Source organism: Eucyclogobius newberryi, unplaced genomic scaffold (assembly GCF_026437365.1).
Source record: "Eucyclogobius newberryi isolate DKJ021-1_F unplaced genomic scaffold, fEucNew1.0.hap1 SCAF_10, whole genome shotgun sequence".
Taxonomy (NCBI): Eukaryota; Metazoa; Chordata; class Actinopteri; order Gobiiformes; family Gobiidae; genus Eucyclogobius; species Eucyclogobius newberryi.
In genome coordinates this window covers 34,819,927-34,845,718 of record NW_027315724.1, presented here as the reverse complement: position 1 = coordinate 34,845,718, position 25,792 = coordinate 34,819,927, and the positions used below count along the sequence as shown (strand labels likewise).

General features: G+C 42.4%; 1 protein-coding gene across 1 annotated transcript in view; it reads left to right on the top strand.

Annotated features, from left to right (window-relative positions):
- Positions 1-25,792, top strand: part of LOC140368701 (solute carrier family 12 member 9) — an 89,858-nt gene that overhangs the window by 1,162 nt on the left and 62,904 nt on the right. Inside the window, exons 2-6 of the mRNA XM_072455738.1 lie at positions 1,881-2,015; positions 2,787-2,924; positions 5,095-5,412; positions 13,098-13,205; positions 13,917-14,028. Of these exons, the coding sequence (XP_072311839.1) occupies positions 1,881-2,015; positions 2,787-2,924; positions 5,095-5,412; positions 13,098-13,205; positions 13,917-14,028 (811 nt within the window). The remainder of the gene's footprint in view (positions 1-1,880; positions 2,016-2,786; positions 2,925-5,094; positions 5,413-13,097; positions 13,206-13,916; positions 14,029-25,792) is intronic.

Genomic DNA, 25,792 nt, shown 5'->3' with positions numbered 1-25,792 from the left:
GTTGTGGCTGAGTTTGAGGCTTTTAAAATGCTGAAATAAGTCGTTTTACGTCATGATTCGTTGTCTGACTTGCAAACGTCCGTAGGAACGCAAGTAAGCGGCGCGCTGACGAGGCCGTTCGACCGGTTACGACTCCGTTTCCTGCTCGTTATTACGTCTTTTACTCTGGTTTTTCATTGTCGTGGGGAGTTGGTTCAGGAGCCCACCCCTCCCCTGCCACTCCAGTCTCGTGAGATGTCAGCTGCTGCACGGTGGACACGCTCGGGCGGGATACACTTGCATGAACGCTCATAGTAGTGGCTGTGTGTGTCGAACTACTACTACTACTACTACCACTACTACAGCTGCTGCTACTACTAAAACTGTGCAAAGGATGAGAATCTACAGAAACCTTACTGTAGTTGAAAAAACAACAACAAAAATTACAGAAAAAAACAACAAAAAACGACTATCACGTAAGGGTTGAACACGTTTGAAGGGACAGAAAATGCCAACGTTTCAAACAGAGATTCATTTTGCGCGGCACAATTCGACTCGATTTGAGAAAGGACGGAAACATGGACAAATTGAAATGAATCGCTGGCGTTTCAGAACTCTTTTTGTCTTTTATCGGGAGGTTTCACGCATAATAGGACAAGATGTTTTGGCGTTTCCAGTGGTTAGCCGCAGTAATTGCCGTTCAAATCGTGCACGCTACTCGAAAACCGTGAAATCTGTCTTTAATGCCGACTGTGAGCTGGGTACAACAACTTTTAATACATATTTTCAGTGAGAGAAGTAATGTTAATACTAATGCTTATAATACATTTAACTATTACTTTTTATCACTTCCATGTGATTAGATAACCACTGAAAGTATGATACAGTAACTTGCTTTTCGAGCTAAACATTAAACCAAATTGCCCTGTTGTGCCCGCGGCATCATGTGACCACTGGATCTGACCTAATCCAAAGAAAAATACTGAAAGAGGAGCTTTAAATGAGGAAGAAAGCTGTCTGTGGTGTATTACCGGTATTTAGCGTGACTGTAAATCCAATGGCATTTATACAGTACATTATTGTTTGTGAAGTTTTGGGACAAGCGCAGAAAACGTGTCGTTCTATGGTTTGTTTATTAAATAGAATATAAACGGTGAGTCCTCTACAATATGCTACTCCTCAATAAACATATAAGTGCTGTGTAATAAAGGCCTTAAAACTCTTTTTACAGCGTTTAGCCAATTTTTGAAGTTAATGCCTATTTTTCAAAAAATTACATCTTAATAAAACAGACACAACTACTATATTTTATTTTTGTCGCAATATAATCATAAGGACTAAAATAATAATAATCTTGACTGTTTTAGAAGCAAAATTTGGGTTGGGGTTATTTATTTTATTTAACTTTGTTTTATTTTTTTATTTATTTTTATTTATTATTTGTTTTTATTTATTTTATTTATTTTATTTATTTTATTTATTTTATTTATTTTATTTATTTTTATTTATTTCATTTATTTCAAGTTAAACAAAGAAGTCATGAAAAGGAGCAGAAATAGGAGCAATCTTATGTTTTCTGCCCCTTTTCCCACTGTTATTTTAAAGACGCATTTCAAATAAATAGTCATGTGTATGACGAGGTTTCACGCAGTCTCGGTCATAATCGTGAATACTCGTCAAATCGTGATGTTTTTTCCACACACTAAACGTAAATCTGACATGGTGACATCCTTCGCTGTGAAACATTCCTGGAACAGCAACAATTGCCACCTTTTTAAAGAAGAGCATGTGGCGGTATGAGGAAAATGTGGAGAGTCTCTGATACTTTTTTGTCTCCGGCTTCACTTCTTCAAATTGTGAGCGGTTTCTCACTGTCTCTTTGTTTTCTGTCCTCGCCTCAGGGTTTGTGGTGGGACAATGTGGACTGTACCAAGCGTTTGCCATGTTCCTGGTGGCTTACATCATCATCTCGCTCACGGTGCTGTCGGTCTGCGCCATCTCCACCAACGGAGCCCTGGACGCAGGAGGAGCCTACTGTATCCTCATCAAACTTCAAATCTGTTGTCATTTGGTCCTGACTTGAAACATTGTTTTTTGTCCTTGTTTTGTCCTGTTTTTGTCCTGTTTTTGTCCCGTTTTTGTCCCGTTTTTGTCCCGTTTTTGCCCCTGTTTGGCCCCTGTTTAGCCCCGGTTTGGCCCCTGTTTAGCCCCGGTTTAGCCCCGGTTTAGTCCCGGTTTAGTCCTGGTTTAGTCTGGTTTAGTTTTGGGTGAATGAACGGTAAATTGTAGTCAGACTCATAATTTGGAGTCCATTATTAGTTGATAACATTGATTATGGCTGTATTTGAACTAGAGATGTCAAAATTATCAGGAGAATGGATTATTGTGATTATTAATAACCAAAAAAAAATGTGTTACAATTTTAGAAGCAAAATTAAGTATTTAAATTTTTTTTTGTCAACCCAAAAAATAGACCTAAATATAAAGAACTTTTATCTGGTTGTTTTTGTCACATTTGACTTTATTTTCTGTTTTAGAAGGTTCAATTTCATAAAGCCAGTCTCAAACTTGAAGAATAGTAACATTTTAGACCATGGGAATGAAAGAAAGTTTCACAGTTGTTTGGTCACAGTCTCAATAATCATGAATAATTATTGAATTGTATTTTCTCACAATAATCATAACTCTAAACTTTGATATCGTGATTGATTGTCCCTAATTTGAAGCAGCTGAAATGATCAATCATTATCTGTCAAATGCCCGTTTATGCACGTCACGCTGGCGTTTGAGTCCTTCACGTTTGTCAGACATGATCAGCCGAGCGTTGGGTCCAGAGTTCGGCGGCAGCATCGGCCTCATGTTCTTCCTGGCCAACGTGTGCGGCAGCGCCCTCTACGTGTTGGGGTTGGTGGAGGCTGTCCTTGCCACATTTGGACTTCCGGAAGGTAAACCACTTACACTTACACGCACACTTACACTTACACTTACATGCACACAAACATACACGCACACACACACTTACATGCACACGCACACAAACATACACGCACGCACACACTTACATTTACATGCACACGCACACACAAACATACACGCACACACTTACACTTACATGCACACGCACACAAACAAACACGCACACACTTACACACACACTCACACGCACACAAACAAACACGCACACAAACATACACACACTTACACGCACACGCATACACTTACACGCACACAAACATACACGCACACACTTACACACTTAAACACACACAAACAAACACGCACACAAACATACACACACTTACACGCACACGCATACACTTACACGCACACAAACATACACACACACACACACTTACATACACGCACGCACACACTTACATTTACATGCACACGCACACACAAACATACACGCACACACTTACATGCACACGCACACACTTACACACACACACACGCACACATACAAACACGCACACAAACATACACGCACACACTTACATGCACACGCACACATACAAACACGCACACAAACATACACACACTTACACGCACACGCATACACTTACACGCACACAAACATACACGCACACACTTACACACTTAAACACACACAAACAAACACGCACACAAACATACACACACTTACACGCATACACTTACACGCACACAAACATACACGCACACACTTACACACACACACACGCACACATACAAATACGCACACAAACATACACACACTTACACTTACACGCATACACTTACACGCACACAAACATACACGCACACACTTACACACTTAAACACACACAAACAAACACGCACACAAACATACACACACTTACACGCATACACTTACACGCACACAAACAAACACGCACACACTTACACACACACACACGCACACATACAAACACGCACACAAACATACACACACTTACACGCATACACTTACACAAACATACACGCACACACTTACACACACACACACGCACACATACAAACACGCACACAAACATACACACACTTACACGCATACACTTACACGCACACAAACATACACGCACACACTTACACACACACACACGCACACATACAAACACGCACACAAACATACACACACTTACACGCATACACTTACACGCACACAAACATACACGCACACACTTACACACTTAAACACACGTAATGATTTACTTATGACAGAGCCAGAACCTGTTTACATATTTGCTCACGTTTCTTGCTTGACCCTGATCACACAGCTTTGAACATTTGAAACATAAGGCTAATACTTTTGATCGAGGGCTGAAACAAGTTACTAATTAATATAAATCACCGTTAAATTATTTACTTTTTACATAGTATTAACCCTAACCTCTCTTTTCTTTGGATGACACCACCTTATTTTCTCACTGGTCCAGCCCAGCTGTGTTTAGTTTTATTTTTCTCTCTTTTCCTCCTCCTCTTTTCTTTGTATATGTTTGTTCTTGTTATTTTATGTAAAAAACAAACAAACAAACAAACAAACATTAATCACGTTTAATTGTGATTTATTGAAATAATTGTCTGCTAATTTAGTAATCAACTGACCTGATCGTTACACAGACCCCAAAACATGCCACGAGCTGAAAGAAGTGGTTTTATGACTGACAAAGCAATATTTTATTTATTTTTCCTGAAAAGCTTGTTTTATGTGTAATTAACATGCAGTTAACTAAGTTTTGTATATTTAAAATCAGGCATAAATTATCCAAAATTACATCTCAGATTAACACAGTTTCTGAGAAACAACTCATCTAATAGCACCTTTTTAAAAATTGGACAAATTAAAATACATGAGAGCGACTTTATTTTGTTGAATTAATGTTAAGAATGTCAAAAATATTTTCTTTTTTGTAATTTATGCATAATTTATGTCTGGCATGAGTGTACCTAGTGTAATGCCACTTCCTGTCATTTTCTACAGTTTTATTTCAACGTTTTCTCCACAAATACCTGCTCGATTGGTGTAAAACTATCATTTATATGTACAACAGGTATAAATCCACCAAATCAAGTCAAAATGAGAAAATTATCTCACGCCCTTTTAAGTGTCCCGCTGTGTTGCTCCTCCCACAGACGGGATCCCCACCAGCCAATACCACGTCCTGCCCTCGGGCTACTGGTGGGCGCTGCTCTATGGGACGGGCATCGCCCTGCTGTGCCTGCTCGTCTGCCTGGTCGGCGCCCACATCTACGCCAAAGCCACCTTCCTCATCTTCGTGGTGGTCATGGTCGTCCTGCTCACGATCTTCGCCAGCTTCTTCGCCGTGGGGCCGCGCGTGGTCCAGCTGCCGGCCGAAGCCACGCGGAACCCCAGCGGCAACGGGACGCTGGGCCCGGTCACGGCCAATTTCACCGGCTTCAAGATCGACACGCTCATGGGGAACCTGTGGGGTGAGTGGCATCGGACCTGCAAAAGACGGATACAGACGGGAACGTTATTGATCTCGAAAGGAAATGCGGAAAATAAATTGGTAAATAAACAAACAAAGCACTAAAAAACTAAAATGGACACACAACAGTTTTGAGCTTGGCCAGTGAGCTGTACATGTTACAAAAAGTATTATCTGGACTAGTTTTTGGAGGAATATTGGGGGAAATTGTACTTCTGCGTTGGACCAATCCTTCTTTTGCTTCCCGAGTGAATCACGCTTTATATAAAACAAAATGCCAGATTTATTTTGAAAGCTTTCCAAACGTATGGTGCACAGACGTCCTCCTTTTGTGACATAAAAGTACAAATGAAATGCAATTATCCAGAAGTTTCAAATAATGGCTCGTGAGAACTTGTAACTTTTCGGGCGGAGAGGGTCTGCTGGCAGCTTGTCGCTTTACCCAGAATATGACACAGTAGGGCATTACTTCCCGTAGTTATTTCCATGGAGACGAGCAGAGGTTACCGATACCACCAGGCCAAGAGGAAGCCTCACTTTCAGTGAGAAAGCAGATGTTTGCCAGGGTTTTTCCTTAGGTAGTGAAATGAATGTGGTTAACTCTGTAACTGTAGAACGTTTCAAGCAAAGCCAGAAAATGACATACCGTAATTTCTGCACTATAAGGTACCGGACTATAAGGCGCATTAAGCAAAACGTGTACCACACAAAATCGCTTCGAGGTCACTAAGCACAACCAGAATTAATCCATATATAAGGCACTGGATTATAAGGCGCACCGTTGTTTTTTGAGAAAATTAAAGGCTTTTAAGTGCGCCTTATAGTGCGGAAAATACGGTAGTTGAATTAAATGTTATGATATTGCACTGTCAATTTTGTTGCACTAGAATAATTAATGATGAATTCATAATAATTAATAATATAATTTTCATGTGTAATTCATGTCAAACGATTCAAACGACTGTTCCAGAACATTCAAATAATGTGCGACGCGGTGGTCACAACACGGCCCACGTCCGCCGCCGCTTTGTAACCGCTTCATCAAACGTATTCAGTCGAGTCGAGCCTTTGATCAACGTGTCAAAGTATTTCTCTCTGAATTTCACTCTGGGATATTTCCATTGTGCGGCAACGAGCTTCAAAAATTGATTCCGATACAAATCTTAGTGACCGATCTGTCGCTTCCCCGCCGTTAAAACCCTCCACCGTGGCTCGTTTCCCCTCCGTAATTTCCTGTAATTTGTAATTCGATGCAGTTTTCTCCAAATTACAGACTGTAAAGTGGCCGTCCCGTCCCGTTTGTTTACAGGGATTAGCGAGCATGTGATTTGTAAGCTAATTCACCTAACTCCGGCGCACGTGACGAGAGCGCACTCATAATCCCATTTCAAAGTAGCATAAGCCGTGTAGGTTTTTGCCAAGAGTAACTGAAATGATGGAACAGACGAGACCAGAATATGTAAAGACTGTCCAGCAAGTTTATGATAATAGGTGAATGATCGGAATAGTTTTATTACATAGCTGCACGTTTTATTGCTAACGTATCAATGTTACAGTATTGGCTGAACAAACGAAATATATCAGAGTTTCTGCATCCGACATAAGTTTACCGTTTTTTAAAAGGAAAATAGTTGGAAAAGACTGGTTATATTCATAATTTTTCTTTTCAGTCTGAATTAATCTTGATTTAGTCATTGTTTAGTCTCTGTTTTTGGGCATATTTAGGTTGACTAGTAGATTTAAGGCATATTAAAGCCTAAATAGCTGTGTCAAAGAGTATATTTGAATATTGCAATAATATTACGCAGCCCTAAAATGAATTAAAGTGTGAGCATTTGAGCCTTTTAATTGTAGTATTGTTTCTTCAAAATGATATTATAGTATTTTCCGCACTATACGGCGCACAGGATTATAACGCGCACTGTCAATGGTCTATTTTTGATCATTTTTCATACATACGGTGCATTATTCAGTCAAACTTTATTAATGCCGTGTGTGTGGAAAGTGGCAAGCTTTTCCTCATAATCTTTTGGCAGTTGCTGCGAGATATTAATCAATCCATATATAAGGCACACTGGATTATAAGGCGCACTGTAGTTTTTTTGAGAAAATTATAGGCTTTTAAGTGCGCTGTATAGTCTGTAAAATACGGTAGTATGTAAGTGAACACAGTTTTCCTACATACAACTTTTTAGACTCGAGTGTCTCTGAGGGTAAATTCTTTCTCACAAACGCAGAACTCGTTTGACAACCTCTTCTAACCTCTTCTTACCTCTTCTAACCTCTTCTTACCTCTTCTAACCTCTTCTAACCTCTTCTAACCTCTTCTTACCTCTTCTAACCTCTTCTTACCTCTTCTAACCTCTTCTCACCTCTTCTTACCTCTTCTAACCTCTTCTAACCTCTTCTAACCTCTTCTAACCTCTTCTTACCTCTTCTAACCTCTTCTAACCTCTTCTAACCTCTTCTTACCTCTTCTAACCTCTTCTTACCTCTTCTAACCTCTTCTTACCTCTTCTAACCTCTTCTCACCTCTTCTAACCTCTTCTTACCTCTTCTAACCTCTTCTAACCTCTTCTAACCTCTTCTGACCTCTTCTTACCTCTTCTAACCTCTTCTAACCTCTTCTAACCTCTTCTTACCTCTTCTTACCTCTTCTAACCTCTTCTTACCTCTTCTAACCTCTTCTCACCTCTTCTAACCTCTTCTTACCTCTTCTAACCTCTTCTGACCTCTTCTAACCTCTTCTTACCTCTTCTAACCTCTTCTTACCTCTTCTGACCTCTTCTAACCTCTTCTGACCTCTTCTAACCTCTTCTAACCTCTTCTAACCTCTTCTTACCTCTTCTCACCTCTTCTAACCTCTTCTTACCTCTTCTAACCTCTTCTGACCTCTTCTAACCTCTTCTTACCTCTTCTAACCTCTTCTAACCTCTTCTTACCTCTTCTAACCTCTTCTAACCTCTTCTTACCTCTTCTAACCTCTTCTCACCTCTTCTAACCTCTTCTTACCTCTTCTAACCTCTTCTAACCTCTTCTAACCTCTTCTTACCTCTTCTAACCTCTTCTCACCTCTTCTCACCTCTTCTCACCTCTTCTAACCTCTTCTAACCTCTTCTGACCTCTTCTAACCTCTTCTAACCTCTTCTAACCTCTTCTGACCTCTTCTAACCTCTTCTCACCTCTTCTAACCTCTTCTTACCTCTTCTAACCTCTTCTCACCTCTTCTAACCTCTTCTAACCTCTTCTAACCTCTTCTGACCTCTTCTGACCTCTTCTAACCTCTTCTTACCTCTTCTAACCTCTTCTTACCTCTTCTAACCTCTTCTGACCTCTTCTTACCTCTTCTAACCTCTTCTAACCTCTTCTAACCTCTTCTTACCTCTTCTAACCTCTTCTTACCTCTTCTAACCTCTTCTGACCTCTTCTTACCTCTTCTAACCTCTTCTAACCTCTTCTAACCTCTTCTAACCTCTTCTGACCTCTTCTGACCTCTTCTAACCTCTTCTAACCTCTTCTCACCTCTTCTAACCTCTTCTCACCTCTTCTAACCTCTTCTAACCTCTTCTAACCTCTTCTTACCTCTTCTAACCTCTTCTCACCTCTTCTCACCTCTTCTAACCTCTTCTTACCTCTTCTAACCTCTTCTGACCTCTTCTAACCTCTTCTAACCTCTTCTAACCTCTTCTGACCTCTTCTAACCTCTTCTCACCTCTTCTAACCTCTTCTTACCTCTTCTAACCTCTTCTCACCTCTTCTAACCTCTTCTAACCTCTTCTAACCTCTTCTGACCTCTTCTGACCTCTTCTAACCTCTTCTTACCTCTTCTAACCTCTTCTTACCTCTTCTAACCTCTTCTAACCTCTTCTAACCTCTTCTTACCTCTTCTAACCTCTTCTTGCCTCTTCTAACCTCTGACTCCGGCCTAAATACTGCAGTGTACTTTGAATAGTTTACTTGGTCCATATAAAACATTAAAGACACATTTTTTCAGTTTCCTTCAGATCATGACTATGACATTGATTTTTGAACAACACATATTCTCTTTTCCTTATTGACTTGACACTGAGCTGTAAACGACACAAAAGAGCTCTGTTCCTCCATCATGTCTGATGGCGTGTTCTCTCTGATGGCGTGTTCTCTCTGATGGCGTGTTCTCTCTTATGGCGTGTTCTCTCTGATGGCGTGTTCTCTCTCTGATGGCGTGTTCTCTCTGTCTGATGGCGTGTTCTCTCTGATGGCATGTTCTCTCTGATGGCATGTTCTCTCTGATGGCGTGTTCTGTCTGATGGCGTGTTCTCTCTGTCTGATGGCGTGTTCTCTCTGTCTGATGGCGTGTTCTCTGTCTGATGGCGTGTTCTCTCTGTCTGATGGCTTGTTCTCTCTCTGATGGCGTGTTCTCTCTCTGATGGCGTGTTTTCTCTCTCTGATGGCGTGTTTTCTCTCTCTGATGGCGTGTTCTCTCTCTGATGGCGTGTTTTCTCTCTCTGATGGCGTGTTCTCTCTGTCTGATGGCGTGTTCTCTCTGTCTGATGGCGTGTTCTCTCTGTCTGATGGCGTGTTCTCTCTCTCTGATGGCGTGTTCTCTCTCTGATGGCGTGTTTTCTCTCTCTGATGGCGTGTTCTCTCTCTCTGATGGCGTGTTCTCTCTCTCTGATGGCGTGTTTTCTCTCTCTGATGGCGTGTTCTTTCTGTCTGATGGCGTGTTCTCTCTCTGATGGCGTGTTCTTTCTCTGATGGCGTGTTCTCTCTCTGATGGCGTGTTCTCTCTCTGATGGCGTGTTCTCTCTCTCTGATGGCGTGTTCTCTCTCTCTGATGGCGTGTTCTCTCTCTCTGATGGCGTGTTCTCTCTCTCTGATGGCGTGTTCTCTCTCTCTGATGGCGTGTTTTCTCTCTCTGATGGCGTGTTCTCTCTCTGATGGCGTGTTCTCTCTCTGATGGCGTGTTCTCTCTCTCTGATGGCGTGTTCTCTCTCTGATGGCGTGTTTTCTCTCTCTGATGGCGTGTTTTCTCTCTCTGATGGCGTGTTCTCTCTCTCTGATGGCGTGTTCTCTCTCTCTGATGGCGTGTTTTCTCTCTCTGATGGCGTGTTCTTTCTGTCTGATGGCGTGTTCTCTCTCTGATGGCGTGTTCTTTCTCTGATGGCGTGTTCTCTCTCTGATGGCGTGTTCTCTCTCTGATGGCGTGTTCTCTCTCTCTGATGGCGTGTTCTCTCTCTCTGATGGCGTGTTCTCTCTCTCTGATGGCGTGTTCTCTCTCTCTGATGGCGTGTTCTCTCTCTCTGATGGCGTGTTCTCTCTCTCTGATGGCGTGTTCTCTCTCTCTGATGGCGTGTTCTCTCTCTGATGGCGTGTTCTCTCTCTGATGGCGTGTTCTCTCTCTGATGGCGTGTTCTCTCTCTGATGGCGTGTTCTCTCTGTCTGATGGCGTGTTCTCTCTGTCTGATGGCGTGTTCGCTCTGTCTGATGGCGTGTTCGCTCTGTCTGATGGCGTGTTCGCTCTGTCTGATGGCGTGTTCTCGCTCTCTGATGGCGTGTTTTCTCTCTCTGATGGCGTGTTCTCTCTGATGGCGTGTTCTCTCTCTGATGGCGTGTTCTCTCTGTCTGATGGCGTGTTCTCTCTGTCTGATGGCGTGTTCTCTCTGATGGCATGTTCTCTCTGATGGCATGTTCTCTCTGATGGCGTGTTCTGTCTGATGGCGTGTTCTCTCTGTCTGATGGCGTGTTCTCTCTGTCTGATGGCGTGTTCTCTGTCTGATGGCGTGTTCTCTCTGTCTGATGGCTTGTTCTCTCTCTCTGATGGCGTGTTCTCTCTCTGATGGCGTGTTTTCTCTCTCTGATGGCGTGTTTTCTCTCTCTGATGGCGTGTTCTCTCTCTGATGGCGTGTTTTCTCTGTCTGATGGCGTGTTCTCTCTGTCTGATGGCGTGTTCTCTCTGTCTGATGGCGTGTTCTCTCTCTCTGATGGCGTGTTCTCTCTCTGATGGCGTGTTTTCTCTCTCTGATGGCGTGTTCTCTCTCTCTGATGGCGTGTTCTCTCTCTCTGATGGCGTGTTTTCTCTCTCTGATGGCGTGTTCTTTCTGTCTGATGGCGTGTTCTCTCTCTGATGGCGTGTTCTTTCTCTGATGGCGTGTTCTCTCTCTGATGGCGTGTTCTCTCTCTGATGGCGTGTTCTCTCTCTCTGATGGCGTGTTCTCTCTCTCTGATGGCGTGTTCTCTCTCTCTGATGGCGTGTTCTCTCTCTCTGATGGCGTGTTCTCTCTCTCTGATGGCGTGTTTTCTCTCTCTGATGGCGTGTTCTCTCTCTGATGGCGTGTTCTCTCTCTGATGGCGTGTTCTCTCTCTGATGGCGTGTTCTCTCTCTGATGGCGTGTTCTCTCTGTCTGATGGCGTGTTCTCTCTGTCTGATGGCGTGTTCGCTCTGTCTGATGGCGTGTTCGCTCTGTCTGATGGCGTGTTCGCTCTGTCTGATGGCGTGTTCGCTCTGTCTGATGGCGTGTTCTCGCTCTCTGATGGCGTGTTTTCTCTCTCTGATGGCGTGTTTTCTCTCTCTGATGGCGTGTTCTTTCTGTCTGATGGCGTGTTCTCTCTCTGATGGCGTGTTCTCTCTCTGATGGCGTGTTCTCTCTCTGATGGCGTGTTCTCTCTCTCTGATGGCGTGTTCTCTCTCTCTGATGGCGTGTTCTCTCTCTCTGATGGCGTGTTCTCTCTCTCTGATGGCGTGTTCTCTCTCTCTGATGGCGTGTTCTCTCTCTCTGATGGCGTGTTTTCTCTCTCTGATGGCGTGTTTTCTCTCTCTGATGGCGTGTTCTTTCTGTCTGATGGCGTGTTCTCTCTGTCTGATGGCGTGTTCTCTCTCTGATGGCGTGTTCTCTCTCTGATGGCGTGTTCTCTCTCTGATGGCGTGTTCTCTCTCTCTGATGGCGTGTTCTCTCTCTCTGATGGCGTGTTTTCTCTCTCTGATGGCGTGTTCTTTCTGTCTGATGGCGTGTTCTTTCTGTCTGATGGCGTGTTCTCTCTCTGATGGCGTGTTCTCTCTGTCTGATGGCGTGTTCTCTCTGTCTGATGGCGTGTTTGCTCTGTCTGATGGCGTGTTCGCTCTGTCTGATGGCGTGTTCTCTCTCTCTGATGGCGTGTTCTTTCTCTGATGGCGTGTTCTCTCTCTGATGGCGTGTTCTCTCTCTGATGGCGTGTTCTCTCTCTCTGATGGCGTGTTCTCTCTCTCTGATGGCGTGTTCTCTCTCTCTGATGGCGTGTTTTCTCTCTCTGATGGCGTGTTTTCTCTCTCTGATGGCGTGTTCTCTCTCTGATGGCGTGTTCTCTCTCTGATGGCGTGTTCTCTCTCTGATGGCGTGTTCTCTCTGTCTGATGGCGTGTTCTCTCTGTCTGATGGCGTGTTCGCTCTGTCTGATGGCGTGTTCGCTCTGTCTGATGGCGTGTTCGCTCTGTCTGATGGCGTGTTCTCGCTCTCTGATGGCGTGTTTTCTCTCTCTGATGGCGTGTTCTATCTGTCTGATGGCGTGTTCTCTCTGTCTGATGGCGTGTTCGCTCTGTCTGATGGCGTGTTCTCGCTCTCTGATGGCGTGTTTTCTCTCTCTGATGGCGTGTTCTATCTGTCTGATGGCGTGTTCTCTCTGTCTGATGGCGTGTTCGCTCTGTCTGATGGCGTGTTCTCTCTGCCCACAGCCGACTACACCAACGACTACACCACGAACACAATGATGACCTTCGCCACCGTCTTCGCCGTGATGTTCAACGGCTGCACCGGGATCATGGCCGGATCGAACATGTCGGGTGAGTCCGGGCGGACGCAGCAGGGTTCAGGCTTTTTGACGCTTTGATCTGCTCCGTCAAGTGTCGCTAAAGATTCAAATTTAGTCTTTATGTCTGTTACGTTAATGCAGGAAATATTGATGTCTGCTTTGGTTTTGATATTTTTTGGTTCAATGACCAGACGGTGAATGCTTAAACCAGTGAGATCAATGTTTACTCGTTATTTCAATTCTTACCGTTTGCAATTGCGACCGTTTTGTAATCAGAAATATAATTGATTAACTTCTGTTCTGTTCTGCCACTTTTCGAATCCACATTTTAGCCTTGAAAACAAACGTGTCACAAAACATTGCCAAGAAAACATATTAGGCCTATACTTTTCTTTTCTTCATTTTTTCTTCCAATTTTTCAAGAATAAAACGCCGAACACAGAACTTGAAATATTTGATTTCAATTATGAGCCAAATTATTTCAAAACAATTTGAATATCAATTAGGAGACGTAATTACCTTATTCAAATTACATTACAAGCAGAAAATAATTAATTAAATCTCCTAATTTTAGAAATAAATTAGGACATGTAAATGCCTTATTCACATTACAACCAGAAAATAATTAATTAAATCTCCTACTTTTAAAGCACTAAAAAAAGAAAACAAAATGATCAATTTGGAGTCATCATTATGTTGTAGTAATAAGTAATAATCTGTTGTTTTGCTTGCTTTCCCATAGGAGACCTGAAGAATCCCAGTTACTCCATCCCTCGTGGCACCATCACGGCTGTCATCTTCACCTTCATCATCTACAACCTGCTGTGTGTGCTGGAGGCCTGCTCCTGTGACCGGTCAGTAACACGCGCTTTCAAACCCTCTTCTTTATCATAAGGTTTATTTGTGTAAGAATGTCGACAATATCAGGAAAACGCCTCGACTTACCCTTCACTTTGTGATGGCTGGAACAATATATTTCGCTGTAGAGGATTGATTTAAGCGGTTGATTAGTGGTTTATGCTGCATTTAATTGGTTGCGGCACATGCCTTTAGCAATACTGTACATTTAAACATGGTTTGTAGGGTTTGCTTTGTTGTGGTTGTGTCATAAAGTAGTGTCTATATGATCGTGACAAGCCTAACGTCACGTCTCGGATACAGTTTGTGTTGATTTGCCATTTCAGGGGTTATTGTTGGGTTTAAGTGGGTTACGAATGTGCTGTCAAAGGGGCAAAAATCGTGATCTTTGCTCTAGAATATGTGCTTTAAACTATTACTACATTAATGCTGGTCATTTTTTTATGCTTTGAGCTTTCCCACAAAACACGATTATCTTTGTATCTTGAGGTCTGCTCCATTATACTCGGATTATATTATTTTAATTTGCTAAAAATGTTTCTCAAAGCCTGGCAAGAGAGCGATATCTTAAAATGTTTGGCAGTGCCCGCTTTGTATTTAAGTGTTCCAATAAAGAAATGTCTCTTGTTTATAAGTCGGGTTTAGTCGGCTAAACCAATAAATATCAAATCATTTTCTATTTCTAATGTTACTTATAACGGCAGATTATTATTGCAGTGCTATTACATCCTGACTCCTTCTCATGACTGCTTCCATGTTACGTGCTCTCGTCAAATAAATTTCCCAAAATGAAATCTAAAAAAGTAGAATTCATGTGATGCAGTTCTAATAGTGGTGAGCAAATTGAATCTCGGTCCCATGTGATGAATGTGATGTGGAAGACTCTAGTCCTAATGTAGCCGCAGACATGGACACATTTCAAAGGAAGCAGTCGTTTATCTAGGTTTTATGTGCTTTTACTTTAAAAATCTTGGCATATAGAGGTAAAAGTTCTCAACAGAATCGCCACCGTAAAGTACGTGTCACTACTACAAATACTACACAATTTCTACAGCTTCTACTTTTACCAACTTTTACCATCAACAAAGACATATTACACTTCTGTCTGCTATATAGTTGGTATCTTTGATCCTCTTCGATAATCATTTTGGATATTTTACATTGCATTATTGATCTAAAATGACTTAATGATACAAGCATTTCTACGCAATTACTCAAACATGGATCAATCTCTCTAAATACAAGCTTGTGTGAGTAAATGAGAAGGAAAAATCATTTAAGTCGCAATAATTATTACTAGCACTGGTCCTACCAATTCAATTCCAACTACTGCTTTTAACTACTGTATATTTTCCGGACTACTTTTGGCCGCGTCTTATACTCCGAAGCGACATATATGTGATATTATTCATTATATTCAGACACAACCGCATTTCACATGACAACCACAAGAGGGCGGTCTAGGCTCTTAGTGACGCCGAAGAAGAATCGTCACTTCCTCTAACTCCTGAGTTTGTGGAGTTGTTCAGAAGTGACACAGAGAAGTGACACAACGTTACATTAGCATACCAGACACAGTTCTGTCTGTGCGTTATGTAACTGAAGGTGTTAGCGTTAGCATACGTCATGTAACTGAAGGTGTTAGCGTTAGCATACGTCATGTAGCTGAAGGTGTTAGCGTTAGCATACGTCATGTAACTGAAGGTGTTAGCGTTAGCATACGTCATGTAGCTGAAGGTGTTAGCGTTAGCATACGTCATGTAGCTGAAGGTGTTAGCGTTAGCATACGTCATGTAGCTGAAGGTGTTAGCGTTAGCATACGTCATGTAGCTGAAGGTGTTAGCGTTAGCATACGTCATGTAGCTGAAGGTGTTAGCGTTAGCATACGTCATGTAGCTGAAGGTGTTAGCGTTAGCATACGTACACCTATTCACCATGTTCTCTCATCTGTTATTTAAAGTGCATTTCAAGATGAAATGTCTGTTCTTGGTCTTGGATTTTATCAAATAGATTTCTCCCAAAAATGTGACCTATACTCAGAGCAACTTATAGCCCGGGAAATACGGTATTACAATCACTTTTAGCAATGATCCTACCACAAAGGTCTAAAATACTCTTTTTCGAGACATTTGTGTGTTTCAGCATTTTGAAAACGCCATTGAAAATATCGTTCACCTCTAAATAAAACGTCAACTTCTAAATGAAAGCTAATTGCTGACGGTGCCGTTGAATGACACGTTAGCGCGTTGTTTTGGCGGCAGATAAAATCCATTACTTAGCGACCGTCGGATAATGCAGACAGGGTTCATTTTCCGCGTTGCTGAACAGAGCGACGCCGTCACGAGAAAAGGCGTTTTTAAAAAAGCCTCGTCTCTCCTCCAGCGTTATGCGACCGCAGGTGTCACATAATCGATCCGAGTGAACGAATGAACTGGAGAACGAGCGGTGAAAATATTAACAATGGACGTCACGGGTGCATCCAACATTGGTTTGCATCGATTTTGAGGGCGAAATATTGACGTTTTTTGCAAAGAGAAAAGAAAAGTTTGAATGAAACTGAATAAAAAATAAAGACATTAGAATTAAATATCAGTATCACAGTGAGAATAAAATATAATTATTTTGTATTTTTGACTGCTAAACCCTCAGTATCAATTTACATTTTGAACTCCTCATTCAATTTTGCAGGTGAATTAGATATTGCACAATAACTTTACCTAGAGGTTTTTACTGAATGAGCTTTTGGTTGAATGGACAATTTTTTTGGCCCAAATGTTAGTCTTATTTCCTCGTGGCGTGGACTGTCGATTAGTCCTGCCACGTATCAATCATAAAACGCACCTACCGCTCACCTGCAGCCTCGTGTGGCTCGTCCCCACGAGCAGCACGTTTCCATGTGTCCAAGCGCATTGATCTATCATAATATAGTTCCCTCAGTGTACGGGACAAAATGAAGACGGAGAAAGACTGTTCGAGCTGATTCAGAAGAGACGGAAATCTACGGGAGACGAGAGATGTGATATAAACGAGAGATGCTAATAAACAAACGCACGTGTGTGTTGTATCAGTCCACACGGGGGAGTGGCATGTGCACGGGGGAGTGGCATGTGCACGGGGGAGTGGCATGTGCACGGGGGAGTGGCACGAGCACGGGGGAGTGGCACGAGCACGGGGGAGTGGCACGAGCACGGGGGAGTGGCACGTGCACGGGGGAGTGGCACGTGCACGGGGGAGTGGCACGTGCGCGGGGGAGTGGCACGTGCGCGGGGGAGTGGCACGTGCGCGGGGGAGTGGCATGTGAGTTCTCAAATTGCCAAAAAATCATCCAGCCTTTAATAAAAAACATTTCAAAATATACAGTAAAAATCAACATTACACATCAAGCATAGTAAAAAAGTACATTTTGACACCCATGAAGCTTTTAAATTGGCCACTGATTATAGTGTACATTATCGATGCGTTTACCACAGTTTAGCATTTCACTTTTGGAGTTTTAAATTGGATTGGAGGGTTTTCTGCCTTGCCATACAAATCTTGAAATAGATTTATTCTGGTTGGGGATGGAAATTGGAAGAGACTTTTACATTTATATTAAATGTGTGTTTTTTGTGTGTGTTTGTTTTAATTGTTTATGTTTAGTTAAAGTTTTTTGTGTTTTAATTTTAAATGTGCCGTTTTTGTTTTGTTTTTTTTAATGTCTTTTGATATTTAGTTAAAGTTTTTGTGTTTACATTTAAATTTTCGCTCTCTGGTCGTGTCCTGTTCTGCATTTTATGTTTATAATTTTAAAACATTGAAAAACTTTCAATTTGTCCTCCTAATTTGTCCTACTTTCCCAGTAACGGTGTAAAGCTGTTGTTTGCGTGATTTATTGTTTGTTGTTGTCGGAGAGCGTGAAGCCAGCGTGTGTGTCCGGGGGTAGTCACATTTAGTACTAAAATATGAAATGAAAATTGTGAAAATAAACACTGATACTTGTCGTAAAATTCAAAAGCTTTTTAGTGGAGAAATATGTCGTTTTTGTCGTTTTGCACGTCTTTTTTCCAAACGCTCGGGTCCGAATTCCGCACTTTTTCATTTCAGCTGCAGTTGCGTTGACGGCCCTGATCCCTAAATATCTCCGTGATAAGATTCTAACTACGTGTTTACAAAGTCCTTTCTTTTACGGCGCGTTTGACTCGATTCAGCTGTCCAGTCTAAATGTTTGCGGCGTGGCTAGATCGTAATCCCGCTGTTTAATGTCAACAGCTGCTAACAACCTCATCACCTTCTCAAAGTTTAGTGCGCCAGCGTCCTCGCCCTGACGCTGCACTAAGTATTACAACTCCTTTTTATATTTATCTTCTCGCTCTCCCCTCTTATCCGTCCCTTTCTATCTGCCCGCCGCAATGTACCGGGGCTCAGTATTGATGGGGCTCTAAAGGGGTAGTTGCCGGAGTGCTAAACTGACATGACAGGGCTATAAAAGAGCTACAAGAATCGATACGGCCATCATTTACCCTGTCGCGGCATCCTCCCCGCGTCCGCTCGCCTCGCACACACTGTACTGGGGGGGGGGGGGGTCAACTAAGCGGCCTGCTTTCAAAATGCAGGGTTTTGCAGTTTTGGCTAAATAGGAGAATGCTTTTATATATCGCCGTTTAGTTTCCGGGGTGTTTAATGGAGACTTTTTTTAATGTGCCGCCGGGAGATATTTACTTGTATTTAGTGAGGAGGAAACAAATATTCTGTTTTATTTGGTAAAACTTGTCCGTTGTGATGTTTGAGGTTCAGGCAAAAGTGTTTTTTTTCCTCTCTGGGATGTGTTTGTGCCTTGGGTGGCGATGGCTTTGATTTAGTAGTTCTCAAACGTTTCACAGGCAAAAAAAAATACTTGTCTTTCCAAGTACCACCAGATCTAACCCGCGTCTATAACAAAACTATTTCAGAGCTAAGTAACTGTGGCGATAGAGCGCCCCCTGCAGCTCCCGTGTGAAATAACTTAACCAGAAAATAGACACGAAATCTTTCTTTCTTTATCATAATAAGACGGTATAATCATGTACTAAAACATTTCACATTTGCAAATATAAAAAGAATAGCCAGGGTTTCTCAGGAGAGTTGTCTTTGGTTCGAGACTGATTTCCCGCCCGGAGACAGCAGGGGGCGACGCTTCAAACGCCCCAAAAATACATATTTAACCATCACATGAGCAAACTGAGACAATCAATATTGTAAAATGTTACTTTGTTCCGCTTTAAAATAGAGTGACAAAAATACAAGCGGAATTCCAACCCATAATGATGCCAAAAAAGGACAAATGTGTGGATAAAATTGACTCTAAATTATGCAAAAACACTAGACCTGCAGAGGAACCTTGGCACCACTAGAAGGAGCTAAATAAATCAAAGTTAACCGTACTGTCTGCTTGTCCACACAAAGTACAAATATCTACTGTAGACTTGTGTGTCTGTCGGTGATGATGGCTTAAGGCTGTGATTACAAAATGACCTTTCCAATGTGTCTAAGCCGCTGGTCACCTGACCTTTGGGGTCATGAGGGGCCCCTCACATGAGCAGAGAGTGTGAGGGGCCTTGTTCACTCTCCACAAGGAAGTTTCAGATGCAAGTAATAAGTCGTCGTGCAACACTTACTTATACACAGCCCCTTCACTGGACGCATTACATTACTTACAATAACACAAGAGAACAAGAGAATAAAATACACTTATTTAAGTATTTACGTGGACTCATGTGGGCTGCATCTACCATAAAGCTGCCTTACCCAACTTTGTTTTTCTTCTTGTATATAGGTTAAGTTTTTCCCAATTAAGTGCAGTAGAAAAAGCAGCACTTTATGTCAAAATAAGACCACTGTGTGCCGTTTTCATATAACTGTTAAATATAGTGCTCAGTCTGCCTCAGTCGGACGCTTTAGGATGAAACTGATCCAAACTACTGCACTTCTCTGTCGGTAAACGTAGACCTAAAGATGTGCTCGTGGCCAGGAAATGATTGCATGTGAAGTGGCAATGTGCAGGGTTTGTGAGCGAGAAACAAGTTTGAAATGAAATACTAAAATTCCTAAATGAATAAAACACTTTTTGAGCAGGTTATGTTGTATATTCTAAATCTAACAACTCAAACGTGGGCAGCGGTTCTGGTTCCATGTGAGTAAGGTTCCTTGTCCTAGTTTCCAAGCAACTGCTGTTGTGATTTTAGGCTGTGCGAAAATACATTGAATTGAAAGTTTGGTCCTGGTTTTGTCCTTGTCGCACAATTTAGTCCTGAAGTAGACCTTGTTTGGTCCGGTTCTAGTCCAGGTTTTGTTCCGGGTTTTGTATATGTACAAAACTGAGCTCAAAAGAAGTGGCATATTTTGAGTGTTTTACTTGAAATAATAGTCCAAACCTAACTACAATTGACTATTTTACTTAAGTATAGTTATTCCACATGTTTCACATCCTCCTCAGTCCCACTGCCACCGGTGAGAATCTGATGTGGTGCAGCACGTGAGAGCGTGGCGTTTGTAAATGTGAAACCTTCTGCTTCTTTTTATGCAATTCTCCTCATTACGATCGGGTCCTGTGACTTTATGACTCGCTGTAGAAACAATGTATTTGCTCTTTCCCAGAAGCGTGGATTTACAACAGGTGAATACACGGCCTTATCTTTTATTGCCGCTGTTGTAAAATTGCGCGTGTATGTCCAAGCGATTGCCCTCAAGCTGTTTGCTCAAGAATCAAAGGCGTGGCTAATAGATTTTCACTGTTTAACGGACTGTGTCTTGTGGCTGGAAGTGTGGGATTTCACAATTGATTCAAATCTTGTGATATAATTTGCATGTAATGAATGAAAGGGCAATTTAGTACCACATTATTCAGTTTGGGCCGTTTTAATAAAGTCACCAGACAATATTGAACATCTGACTAAAGACTCGAGGACTCGGCGGCTCGAGAGAATGGACAGTGGGATCCAGTGGTTCTGGGGTCAGTTGTGCTGAATGTTCTCGTAATGTTGCATGGTCCAATCATAGAAACATATCAGTTTTATGAGTTATTTTTCGTGTGCATTTCTTTGTCACTTATTAGAGAAGGACAAAACCGCACACACTCGCTACACGAGCCGCTTGGTTTAGAAATGTAGTCTGCAGAAACTAACCAGAATACAGTTACTTTCTTTTCTGTACATGTATATAGTTACTTCCCTATACTTTTTTACTCAGTTTACTCATTTTATGCTTCTACAGTTCTTGCTAAATCCTTCAAATTAAACCAAAACACCTCTGATAAACCTTTAGCCCTGAAAATACTGTGCTCTGTGCTGCACATACATATGTTTGCTATGTAGTTGCACACAAAGCCCAAAAGGTGGCAGCCAAGCTCTCTGTCCCTGCCCTAAACCTGAAGCAGAAGATTTAAAGTGGGAGAGTAACCTTTTCATAGACCTGCTCTCTAAATTACCACCCTTTCTAATGACAGCTGTGCATCTTTTAAAAGCCAGAGCAGCAAGGCTTGCTTTTTAAGAGTCGACGTTAGAAATGAGTTCAGATGGAGACGGGGCCCCTCGGTGACACGTGCGGTGGAAAAGCTGCATGAACTAAACAGAAAATGTGACTCTTGAACGCTTTCCCACTCCTCTCCATTCACCAGGACGCTCTTTCTAAAGGCTTTGCGGCTCACAGAACGGTCCAAGGTGCATCAGATGTGAGATCTGTTGTGTGCTTCTGTAGTCAAGGGTTACCGCAACCAAAGACGGCGGACGCGCACGTAAAACAATGAATGAAAACGCAGATTTTGCCTGGTTTAAAAACTCTCATGATCAAAATGTATTTGCAATTCAGGATTTTAAGTGAAGCGTTTGAGCTGCAGTGCAGTCCAAATGGAAGTAGATGAATATTTAGTGACTGTCTGGCTTTATTTAAGTAAAACCACATGTTTAAATATTGACATCATGTGTATCCTAGTTTCACTTGTATAAAAGTCTATATTGAAAACAACATTTATGTGATTATCCAGATGGACAAATTGCCTTTTTTATGAGTTGTTTTTCTTATCTGCTGTAAACTGCACTCACTTCCGCATTTACTTCCACACTCGCTTCCACACTCACTTCCACACTCACTTCCACGCTCGCTTCCACACTCACTTTCACACTCGCTTCCACACTCACTTCCACACTCGCTTCCACACTCACTTCCACACTCGCTTCCACATTCACTTCCACACTCACTTCCACACTCGCTTCCACACTCGCTTCCACATTCACTTCCACATTCACTTCCACACTCACTTCCACGCTCGCTTCCACATTCACTTCCACACTCGCTTCCACACTCACTTCCACACTCGCTTCCACATTCACTTCCACATTCACTTCCACGCTCACTTCCACACTCGCTTCCACATTCACTTCCACATTCACTTCCACGCTCGCTTCCACGCTCGCTTCCACACTCGCTTTCACACTCGCTTTCACACTCACTTTCACACTCACTTCCACATTCGCTTTCACACTTGCTTCCACATTCACTTCCACACTCGCTTCCACGCTCGCTTCCACACTCACTTCCACATTCGCTTCCACATTCGCTTCCACATTCACTTCCACACTCGCTTCCACGCTCGCTTCCAAACTCACTTTCACACTCACTTCCACATTCGCTTTCACACTTGCTTCCACATTCACTTCCACACTCGCTTCCACATTCACTTCCACACTCGCTTCCACATTCACTTCCACACTCGCTTCCACGCTCGCTTCCACACTCACTTTCACACTCACTTCCACACTCACTTTCACACTCACTTCCACATTCGCTTTCACACTTGCTTCCACATTCACTTCCACGCTCGCTTCCACACTCACTTCCACACTCGCTTCCACATTCGCTTCCACATTCACTTCCACACTCGCTTCCACACTCGCTTCCACACTCACTTCCACACTCGCTTCCACATTCGCTTCCACATTCACTTCCACACTCACTTTCACACTCACTTCCACATTCGCTTTCACACTTGCTTCCACATTCACTTCCACGCTCGCTTCCACACTCGCTTCCACATTCGCTTCCACATTCACTTCCACACTCGCTTCCACATTCGCTTCCACATTCGCTTCCACATTCGCTTCCACATTCGCTTCCACATTCGCTTCCACATTCGCTTCCACATTCACTTCCACATTCACTTCCACATTCACTTCCACGCTCGCTTCCACGCTCGCTTCCACGCTCGCTTCCACGCTCGCTTCCACACTCACTTTCACACTCACTTTCACACTCACTTCCACATTCGCTTTCACACTTGCTTCCACATTCACTTCCACGCTCGCTTCCACACTCACTTCCACACTCGCTTCCACATTCGCTTCCACATTCACTTCCACATTCGCTTCCACATTCGCTTCCACATTCGCTTCCACATTCGCTTCCACATTCGCTTCCACATTCGCTTCCACGCTCGCTTCCACATTCACTTCCACGTTCTTGCAGGGCCATTATGACAGTGGGAGGAAGTATTGAAAACCCCCACAGATGAGAGGAGTGGAAGAGAAGGTGCACTCACTCCCCTTTTATACTGCGGTTAATTCAGTGCAGCCATAATTAAAAAAAGGCAAAGTGACTTGAGAAATCGACTTTCTATAAAGTTCAATAATGAGTTTAGTAAGTTACCTGAACTGGGAGGAGAGGGATTTAAACGTTTGGATGTAAAAAGTGACAGAAAAGGCAAAGGCAATGCATTGATGTTGGTCGTTTCTAATCGAACTGGAAGAGCAATGACTCTAAAGAAGCAACTGTATGTTTTACCGTCATAGAAAATACAAACATACACATTTTGAATATTAAAAAGTAAGAGGACTTAACTGCAACTTTACTTCTGTTTTTGCCTTGCCATCATTTTTACAACCTCACTGCTTAACGTTTTAGCCCAAAAAACAAAAGTGACATGTTTCCCCCCCATTTTGGATATTTTCTCGCAGCGAAACATTTAGAAAAACATTTGCATCTCCACAAACCCGACTCTTTTTTTTTTTTTTTTGCTTTGATATTGCACACTACGGTATAAAACAGGCATGTCCAAACTACGGCCCGGGGGCCAAATGCGGCCCTTAGACCAATTTTTGTTGGCCCTCCGGCTTCCTGCTAAGTTGGCCCAAACAACAAATAGAAGCACTTTTACTGGAAAATTAGAAAAATTCAAGCATTTTGATGTTATACCAACCTAATAATAATGTTCCAAGTCTTATGAAAGGTGTGGAGGCATCAAAACTATGTCAAATGTAAAACTTCAAATGAATCACTTTTCAAATTTGACATTGTCGGGTTGTTTGTGGCCCTTTGCTCCGTATAAGTTTCAAAATGCGGCCCTCAGTGAAAAAGGTTTGGACACCCCTGGTATAAAACGTCTATGTCCACGGAGTGCGCGGTTTGAACTTTGCATCGCCGATCGTGCAGGTGACATGCTAGCTCCGGAAAGTTACGCTGTGTTGCTTTAAATACTGCTTATTGGCAAGACTACATATATATACATACGCATACGCATACGCATACACATACGCATACAACGGATGGAAAAAAAAATCCCGGACACTGACAATAATAAACACACTTTCATCACTTTCACGCTGTACATAAATAAACTCGATACAACAGTTTTTTTTTCATATTTAGAGAGAAACTTTCTAAATACGAGCTGTTTTGATGGTGATGATGGTGCGATGAAGGCCGACTCTCGCGCGATAGGAGGAATCTATTAACCCCGTGTGACCAGCCAGCCAGCCATGACAGATTAGCCTGTCTCTGCTTTACCGGCCCTTTGTGCTCGACGCGTTTATGTGTGTGTGTCCAGATTAAGAAGTAATATCCACTTCAACCGACACTGCGATGATTCACTCGCCAATATTATTTCGCCGTGTTTCTGCTCTCATTGCGAATTGAGTGCGTCTGACTGTGCTGGGTTTGCGTCGTGCGTCGCTGACCTTTCGGCTTTACAAATAGACTGTGCGTTAAACTCGTTCGATGGTTTTACTCATTTGAATCCGAGCGTTCTATTGTGGAGTGTTCAGCAATGTAACTTATTGTTGCAGCTGTGAAATGTGAGCCACATCTAAGTAAGTCATTAAGTCAAATGTATTTGTTTTTAGCGCTTTTCACAGACGTATACACCGTATTTTGCGGAGTCTGACCTTTTTTCATAGTTTTGGCAGTGGTGCAACTTATATGTGATATTATTTGTTATTTTCACACTGACAACCACAAGAGGGCGCTCTAGGCTCTAAGCAACGCAGAAGAAGAATCTGCACTTCCTCTTCCTCTGGAGTTTGTGGAGTTGTTTAGAAGTGACACAGAGGAAGAAGAATTCAATGGATTTAGTGATTTGGGGTAAAACTGATGCTTTGCTAAACTTGTTAGCATGTTCTTTATGCTATAGTTATCTGAATAACTGTTCATATGTTACGTTAACATACCAGACACTTACCACAGTTCTGTCTGTGCCTCATGTAGCTGAAGGTGTTAGCGTTAGCATACGTCATGTAGCTGAAGGTGTTAGCGTTAGCATACATACACCTATTTACCATGTTCTCTCATCTGTTATTATTTTAAATTGCATTTCAAGATGAAATGTCCGTTCTTGGTCTTGGATCTGATCAAATACATTTCCCCAAAATCCGGCAAAATATAGTAGTCACAAAGTGCTTCACACAGTAGTAAAAAACACAATTCGAAATCCAATGAAATATACAAGATCCAGACAGGTTTGAGCTTGGCCAGTGAGGC